Source organism: Oncorhynchus keta, unplaced genomic scaffold, assembly GCF_023373465.1.
Source record: "Oncorhynchus keta strain PuntledgeMale-10-30-2019 unplaced genomic scaffold, Oket_V2 Un_contig_24949_pilon_pilon, whole genome shotgun sequence".
In the NCBI taxonomy this organism is placed as follows: domain Eukaryota; kingdom Metazoa; phylum Chordata; class Actinopteri; order Salmoniformes; family Salmonidae; genus Oncorhynchus; species Oncorhynchus keta.
Genome location: NW_026284189.1, coordinates 1 through 9,761, shown reverse-complemented (window position 1 = coordinate 9,761; position 9,761 = coordinate 1). Strand labels below are relative to the sequence as shown.

Genomic DNA, 9,761 nt, shown 5'->3' with positions numbered 1-9,761 from the left:
AGAACACAGCTCTTCTGGACAAGTAGAGACTGAACACAGACTAGACAGGATTTAATATAATCAGTATCTAGAACACAGCTCTTCTGGACAAGGAGAGACTGAACACAGACTAGACAGGATTTAATAGAATCAGTATCAGTCTACTGGACAAGGAGAGACTGAACACAGACTAGACAGGATTTAATAGAATCAGTATCTAGAACACAGCTCTTCTGGAAAAGGAGAGACTGAACACAAACTAGACAGGATTTAATAGAATCAGTATCTAGAACACAGCTCTTCTGGACAAGGAGAGACTGAACACAGACTAGACAGGATTTAATAGAATCAGTATCTAGAACACAGCTCTTCTGGAAAGTAGAGACTGAACACAGACTAGACAGGATTTAATAGAATCAGTATCTAGAACACAGCTCTTCTGGACAAGAAGAGACTGAACACAGACTAGACAGGATTTAATAGAATCAGTATCTAGAACACAGCTCTTCTGGACAAGGAGAGACTGAACACAGACTAGACAGGATTTAATAGAATCAGTATCTAGAACACAGCTCTTCTGGAAAAGTAGAGACTGAACACAGACTAGACAGGATTTAATAGAATCAGTATCTAGAACACAGCTCTTCTGGACAAGGAGAGACTGAACACAGACTAGACAGGATTTAATAGAATCAGTATCAGTCTACTGGACAAGGAGAGACTGAACACAGACTAGACAGGATTTAATAGAATCAGTATCTAGAACACAGCTCTTATGGACAAGGAGAGACTGAACACAGACTAGACAGGATTTAATAGAATCAGTATCTAGAACACAGCTCTTCTGGAAAGTAGAGACTGAACACAGACTAGACAGGATTTAATAGAATCAGTATCTAGAACACAGCTCTTCTGGAAAGTAGAGACTGAACACAGACCAGACAGGATTTAATAGAATCCGTATCTAGAACACAGCTCTTCTGGAAAAGGAGAGACTGAACACAGACTAGACAGGATTTAATAGAATCCGTATCTAAAACACAGCTCTTCTGGAAAAGTAGAGACTGAACACAGACTAGACAGGATTTAATAGAATCAGTATCTAGAACACAGCTCTTCTGGAAAAGTAGAGACTGAACACAAACTAGACAGGATTTAATAGAATCAGTATCTAGAACACAGCTCTTCTGGAAAAGGAGAGACTGAACACAAACAACACAACAAACATATTGGTACGTCAACAGATGCATCCACTGTACAGCAGAAGAGGTTGTCATCCTGGTTAAGTTAATAGATACAACAGGAGCTGAAGACCAGATGCTGAGCGATACACAGGGATTAATATATATAAATGGAGGACAATGGAAAATTGGTTCTGAATCGTAAAATAGCGTTACGTTGAAACCTTAGCCGTCGTTGAATGCCAACCCAAATGTCAACCCAATACCTTTCCCGAACAGTTTGTTTTAAATCAAAGCACAACATGGTAAAACTGTCTGTCATCTTCCAAGTAGATATATTTCTCATCTCTCGTATTCTTTCATTTAAAATAATTTAAAACACATTTTAAAACATACCAAATACAGAGTGACATGTTCTGCTCTACCCGGGTGGTGTTTTGAGGTGTACAGAAGAAGAAAAACACAATATCAAACAATGTAAAATGGTGGCATGTCTTGATGAGGGTACCGTGCGTTCTATACATCACCATGGGAACAGAAAGCCCCTCCCCTATTCTGTGGAAGTGTCTCTCCTAACTTAACCAACCTATATGTACAGACATCTTTATTTGGCCGTGACGTTGTAAAGGTTTGCAAAATTCCACTAACTTTCCCCAAATTCCCACGTTTAAGCAGGAAGTCTGGGAATCCTCCCACCAAGATGTTTTGAGAACCTGTGGAAAGTCACAGGAATTTTACAACCCTTGATGCTGTAGATGTTTAGCTGTTTTCACTCCAGGATCTTCTCCCGTGTGTCGGGCAGTTTGGTGGCCAGCAGACCTCCACAGGCCAGCGCCGCGAACGCCAGGAAAATGGGGATGATCTTTGTGATGCCGATGAACTTGGCAAAGATGACGCTGCCAATAATGGCTGCCAGCTTACAGGTACCGTTCAGCACTCCGAACGCTGTGCATCTGAGGAAGAGAGAGGTTTAGGACAGGTGCTTAACGGACAGTTTAGGACAGGAGCTTAACGGACAATTTAGGACAGGTGATTAACGAACAGTTTAGGACAGGTGAATGAACGGACAGTTTAGGACAGGTGCTTAACAGACAGTTTAGGACAGGAGATTAACGGACAGTTTAGGACAGGTGCTTAACGGACAGTTTAGGACAGGTGCTTAACGGACAGTTTAGGACAGGTGGTTAACGGACAGTTTAGGACAGGTGATTAACAAACAGTTTAGGACAGATGATTAACAGACAGTTTAGGACAGGTGTTAACGGACAGTTTAGGACAGGTGCTTAACGGACAGTTTAGGACAGGTGTATAACAGACAGTTTAGGACAGGTGCTTAACGGACAGTTTAGGACAGGTACTTAACAGACAGTTTAGGACAGGGGATTAACGGACAGTTTAGTACAGGTGCTTAACAGACAGTTTAGGACAGGTGATTAACAGACAGTTTAGGACAGGTGCTTAACAGACAGTTTAGGACAGGTGCTTAACGGACAGTTTAGGACAGGTGCTTAACGGACAGTTTAGGACAGGTGATTAACAGACAGTTTAGGACAGGGGATTAACGGACAGTTTAGGACAGGGGATTAACGGACAGTTTAGGACAGGTGTATAACAGACAGTTTAGGACAGTTTAGGACAGGCGATTAGCAGACAGTTTAGGACAGGGGATTAACGGACAGTTTAGGACAGGTACTTAACAGACAGTTTAGGACAGGTACTTAACGGACAGTTTAGTACAGGTGCTTAACAGACAGTTTAGGACAGGTGATTAACAGACAGTTTAGGACAGGTGCTTAACAGACAGTTTAGGACAGGTGCTTAACGGACAGTTTAGGACAGGTGCTTAACGGACAGTTTAGGACAGGTGATTAACAGACAGTTTAGGACAGGGGATTAACGGACAGTTTAGGACAGGGGATTAACGGACAGTTTAGGACAGGTGTATAACAGACAGTTTAGGACAGTTTAGGACAGGCGATTAGCAGACAGTTTAGGACAGGGGATTAACGGACAGTTTAGGACAGGGGATTAACAGACAGTTTAGGACAGGTGCTTAACAGACAGTTTAGGACAGGTGCTTAACGGACAGTTTAGGACAGGTGCTTAACGGACAGTTTAGGACAGGTGATTAACAGACAGTTTAGGACAGGGGATTAACGGACAGTTTAGGACAGGGGATTAACAGGACAGTTTAGGACAGGGGATTAACGGACAGTTTAGGACAGGTGCTTAACGGACAGTTTAGGACAGGGGATTAACAGACAGTTTAGGACAGGGGATTAACGGACAGTTTAGGACAGGTGCTTAACAGACAGTTTAGGACAGGTGCTTAACAGACAGTTTAGGACAGGTGCTTAACGGACAGTTTAGGACAGGTGCTTAACGGACAGTTTAGGACAGGTGCTTAACGGACAGTTTAGGACAGTGGTTCTCAACCGGCGGGTCGGGAGGTTTTGAATGGATCACAGGTGTCTGAGTAAAAACTACCTGGTTCAATTTGAAACAACCTGCTTCAGTTTGGGTCCCGAGGCAAAACCAGTTGAAAACCTTTGGTTTATAGTATTTATCCACAAAACTCCTTCAATTATTCACAATTTCCAATGACCACCTAAATGCCTCATCATGAACAACACAAACATCCGTCTGATACCAGGACATTGACATGGGGATTGTGGTTCTCTGTACCTTTTAGCAGAAGGGTAGATTTCTACTGTGATAACCTCCAGTCCGTTCCAGGCCGCGACGCTGGTAGCGTAGAAAAGGCACTGAAATAATATAACTGCCCCCTGACTGAAGCTGAGGAGCAGGAGGAACGTACATACTGCTGATATCAGCATAGAACCACCTGGTGGAGACAGAGAGACAGAGACAGAGAGACAGACAGACAGACAGACAGACAGACAGACAGACAGACAGGCAGAGAGAGGGGGGGCAGAGAGGGAGAGAGAGAGACAGAGATAGGGGGGGAGAGAGTGAAAGAGACAGAGAGAGAGAGAGAGAGAGAGAGAGAGAGAGAGAGAGAGAGAGAGAGAGAGAGAGAGAGAGAGAGAGAGAGAGAGAGAGAGAGAGAGAGAGAGAGAGAGAGAGAGAGAGAGAGAGAGAGAGAGAGAGAGAGAGAGAGAGAGAAGAGACAGAGAGAGAGAGAGAGAGAGACAGAGACAGAGACAGAGACAGAGACAGAGACAGAGACAGAGAGACAGAGAGAGAGAGAGAGAGAGAGAGAGAGAGAGAGACAGAGAGAGAGAGAGAGAGAGAGACAGAGAGAGAGAGAGAGAGAGAGAGAGAGAATGATTTCAGAGTTGCTGCCATAGTTTCAGGTTGTTTTGTACCATTGATTATCTTCCCACTGAGCCACATACGTGTCTTCACTTCCCTCACCTATAATTTTGATCCTTCCTATCTTGTCCATGAAGAGGGCTGACAGGATGTTGCCTGGCAGTGTCGCTAGACTCCCCAGGAAGCTGACCATGTAGATGACGATGTCGTTCTCCTCCTGGAAGTTCAGATGGCAGCCTTTCTTCGGATGGAGAAACGTGGCATTTTCCATCCGACAGTCTATAAACTTAGAGTCTTCCCAAAGGTCTGCAAGTCACGGAGATAAAGGACAGTCCCAAATGAGATCATAAGGGGATCTGTGCTCTGTTCAACGGCACGTTTACAGTGCATTCAGAAAGCATTCAGAACCCTTCACTTTTCCTACTTTCTGTTACATTACAGTATTACTCTAAAATGTTTTAGTTTTTTTTCACTCATACATCTACACACAATAAAACACCATAATTACAAAAACAGGTTTTTAGAAACCTTTGCACATGTCTTAACATTTAAACATGGAAAAATCACAATTACATTCAGACATTCAGACCCTTTACTCAGTACTTTGTTGAAGCACTTTGGCAGCGATTACAGCACTGAGTCTTCTCGGGTGTGACGCTACAAGCTTGGCACACCTGTATTTGGGTAGTTTCTTCACTGCAAATCCTCTCAAGGTCTGTAAGGTTGGATGGGGGAGCGTCGCTGCTCAGCTATTTTCAGGTCTCTCCAGAGATGTTCGATTGGATTCAAGTCCGGGCTCTGGCTCGGCCACTCAAGGACATTCAGAGATTTGTCCCGAAGCCACCCTTGTATTGTCTTGGCTGTGTGCTTAGGGTCGTTGTCCTGTTGGAAGGTGAACCTTCGCTCCAGTCTGAGGTCCTGAGCGCTCTGGAGCAGGTTTTCATCAAGGGTCTCTCTGTACTTTGCTCAGTTCATCTTTCCCTCAAACCTAACTAGTCTCCCAGTCCCTTCCGCTGAAAAACATCCCCACAGCATGATGCTGCCACCACCATGCTTCACTGTAGGGATGGTGCCAGGTTTCCTCCAGACTTGATGCTTGGCATTCAAGCGAAACGGGAATCTTGTTTCTCATCGTCTGAGAGTCCTTAGATGCCTTTTGGCAAACTCCAAGTGGGCTGTCATGTGCCTTTTACTGAGGAGTGGTTTCCATCTGGCCAGTCTTCCATAAAGAGTGCTGCAGAGATGGTTGTCCTTTTGGAAGGTTCTCCCATCTCCACAGAGGAACTCTGGAGCTCTGTCATAGTGAACATGGGCGTCTTAAGTCACCTCCCTAACCAAGTCCCTTCTCCCCCAATTGCTCAGTTTGGCCGGGCGGCCAGCTCTAGGAAGAGTCTTGGTGATTCCAAACTTCTTCCATTTAAGAATGATGGAGACCACTGTGTTCTTCGGGACAGAAATGTTTTGGCACCCTTCCCAAGATCTGTGCCATGACACAATCATGTGTCGGAGCTCTACGGACAATTCCTTCGACCTCATGGCTTGGTTTTTGCTCTGACACGCACTGTCAACTGTGGGACCTTATATAGACGGGTGTGTGCATTTCCAAATCATGTTCAATCAATTGAATTTATCACAGGTAGACTCCAATCAAGTTGTAGAAACATCTCAAGGATGATCAATGGTAACAGAATACACCTGAGCTCATGTTTGAGTCTTAAAGCAAAGAATCGCAATGCTTATGTATATAACCTCTTGGCGCACCGATCCCGTTAGCGGGATCATTTTCGTCAACATCCGCTGAATTGCAGAGCGCCAAATTCAAATGAAATGACTAAAAATATTTAATTTTCATGAAATCACACCAAAATATACCATAACACAGCTTAACTTGTTGTTAATCCACCTGGCATGTTAGATTTCAAAAAAGCTTTACAGCGAAAGCAAACCGTTTATGTTAGGGCAGCTCTCTCAGCAGACAAAACATTACAAACAGCTAGGAGATTGGTCACGAAACTCAGAAAAGCAATAAAATGAATTGCTTACCTTTGATGATATTCCCAGACTCCCAGTTACACAATAAATGTTTGTTTTGTTCGATAAAGATTATTTTTATATCCAAAAACCTCCATTTGGTTGGCACGTTTTGTTGAGTAATCCACAGGATCGTGTTGATTACGACGGGCAGACGAAAATTCCAAATAGTATCCGTAAAGTTCGTAGAAACATGTCAAACGTTTTTTATAATCAATCCTCAGGTTGTTTTTACAATAAATAATCAATAATATTTCAACCGGACGGTAGCTTTTTCAATAGGAGAGAGGGAGAGAGAAAAGGTCTGCTCCAAGCTGCATGCTAAACTCTGGGGACACACAGCCATCCATTGACGCGATGTGATCATTCTCGCTAATTTTCAGAATAAAAGCCTAAAACTATGTCTAAATACTGTTCACACCTTGTGGATGCTGTAGGGAAAGGAATCTGGTTGATATCCCTTTAAATGGAGGGTAGGCATGCAATGGAACAGAGGTTTCAAAATAACAGCACTTCCTGGTTGGATTTTCCTCTGGTTTTCACCTGCAATATCTGTTCTGTTATACTCACAGACAATCTTTTGACCGTTTTGGAAACTTTAGAGTGTTTTCTATCCTATCCTTTCTATCATATTATATGCATATTCTAGCTTCTGGACCCGAGAAATAGGCAGTTTCATTTGGGCACGTTTTCATCCAAACATCAAAATACTGCCCCCTAGTCTCAAGAAGATAAGGTATTTATTTTTTATAAATTAGCAAACATAAAAAAAAAAATCTGCTTTGTCATTGTGAGGATTTAGGTGTAGATTGATAAGGATAATTTATTTATTTTGAATCCATTTTAGAATAGGACTGTAACGTAAATAATGTGGAAAATGTTGAGGGGTCTGAATACCTTCCGAATGCACTGTACATCACATACATAATACACCTCACATATCAATGGCTAAGGGTCTGAATACCTGCCGAATGCACTGTACATCACATACATAATACACCTCACATATCAATGGCTAAGGGTCTGAATACCTGCCGAATGCACTGTACATCACATACATAATACACCTCACATATCAATGGCTAAGGGTCTGAATACCTTCCGAATGCACTGTACATCCACATACATAATACACCTCACATATCAATGGCTAAGGGTCTGAATAGCAATGGGAGACATTGTACATACCACCTCACATACTCACATATGGCGCTTTCAATGGCTAAGGTGAACAGCAAGGCAGACATCACATACATAATACACCTTGTCAATGGCTAAGGGTCTGAATACCTGCTGCACTGGCATCCACATAACCTCACATATCAATGGCTAAGGTCTGAATACCTGCCGAATGCACTGTACATCCACATACATATACACCTTATCAATGGCTAAGGGTCTGAATACCTTCCTGATCCATACATAATACACCTCACATATCAATGCACATCACATCACATACATACACCTCACATATCAATGGCTAAGGGTCTGAATACATTGTACATCACCATAATACACCTCACATATCAATGGCTAAGGGTCTGAATACCTGTGCACTGTACATCACATACATAATACACCTATATCAATGGCGGGTCTACCTTCAATGGCTAAGGTGAATACCTGCCGAATGCATTGTACATCACATAAATCACATATCAATGGCTAAGGTCTGAATACCTGCCGAATGCACTGTACATCACATACATAATACACCTCACATATCAATGGCTGTCTGACCTGCCGAATGCACTGTCATCACATACTAATACACCTCTATCAATGGCTAAGCTGAATACCTTCCCGAATGCACTGTACATCACATACATAATACACCTCACATATCAATGGCTAAGGGTCTGAATGGCTCACATACATAATGAACATATCAATGGCTAAGGGTCTGAATACCTGCCGAGACATTACACACCTCACATATCAATGGCTCTGAATACCTGCCGAATGCACTGTACATCACATACATAATACACCTCACATATCAATGGCTAAGGGTCTGAATACCTTCCGAATGCACTGTACATCACATACATAATACACCTCACATATCAATGGCTACTGAATACCTTCTGGCTGTACATCAACATACATAATACACCTCACATATCAATGGCTAAGGGTCTGATGAACAGCAAGGTGAACAGGGAGACATTGTACAACCTAATTTCAATGGCTAAGGTGAACAGCAAGGGAGACATTGTACAACCTTGTCTGGTCTCTCTATGGCGCTTTCAATGGCTAAGGTGAACAGCAAGGGAGACATTGTACAACCTTGTCTGGTCTCTCTATGGCGCTTGAATCTAGGGACAAATGGATTGATTTGTGAGGGATCCATGCACAGATATAACACCTACCTGTGTTATAGAAGACCGTGTTCTTGATGGTGCAGTTCTCAAAGTACGTGTTGGTCGACCGGACGTCCTCAAAGTAACAGTTCTCAAACAGGGAATCTTCAAACTTCACAGACTTGATCTCTATATCCATGAACCTTAGATAAGAGATAGCACAAGGTTTTTTTTAGAGAGAGAGAGAGAGAGAACAGCCCTGCTTCAGGGAAGACATCTGACAACATTGTAACGTACTAGTTGTCCACTCAAAATATCCCATCTGTGACATACTTGTCATGGACATATTCTCCCTCTTTGTGGATCTGGTTGACCAGGGAGAAGTTGAAGTGGAATCGCTCCACTCGTTCTCGATGGAAGAGTTTCACCTTGGACTCGTACTCCTCATACTGCATGTACTTGATCATGTCAGGGAACCACACCGACAGTCCGTGGTAGCTGAGACACAGAAGTAACAGTACCCCGTCATGATTGACACGTCCAATAGTGACTTGGCAGTGCTCTCGACAGGTAGCAAGCTATCACGTGTTAGATATGCAGACGTTCCCCATCTGGAGAGCTTTGACTAGATTGGATATCTCCTGTGTTGGTTGAGGAGCACCTGATGGGATAACAGGGGGGTCTGTTGAATATACTCACAACAAAAGGTTACTACTGTTTGTTTACCTGAAGGCCATGGTGAACCAGACGATAGCCAGGAACAGACCCTGCAGTCTGAGGTCTGGTGCTGCCAGGGACATCATGTTCTGCATCACCTGGAGACATAGAAGCAACAACACAAACAAGTCATCCTCCTGGTTCAGACACTCTTATGAGCAGTGTTATTGCCAGTTTTCAACACACTCTTATGAGCAGTGTTATTGCCAGTTTTCAACACAGTCTTATCAGCAGTGCTATTGACAGTTTTCAACACACTCTTATCAGCAGT

The 9,761-nt window shown here is 43.1% G+C and overlaps 1 protein-coding gene across 1 annotated transcript; it reads right to left on the bottom strand.

Moving 5' to 3' along the window:
- Positions 1–1,050: 1,050 nt before the first annotated feature.
- On the bottom strand, positions 1,051–9,588 carry LOC127922205 (synaptic vesicle glycoprotein 2B-like; the record flags this gene model as incomplete). The annotated part of the gene is made up of 6 exons (XM_052505866.1): positions 1,051–2,113; positions 3,846–4,005; positions 4,539–4,742; positions 8,843–8,976; positions 9,107–9,271; positions 9,500–9,588. Coding segments are annotated over 6 exons (936 nt in total), but the record flags the coding sequence as incomplete, so codon positions are not given.
- Between the last annotated feature and the right edge of the window lie 173 nt (positions 9,589–9,761).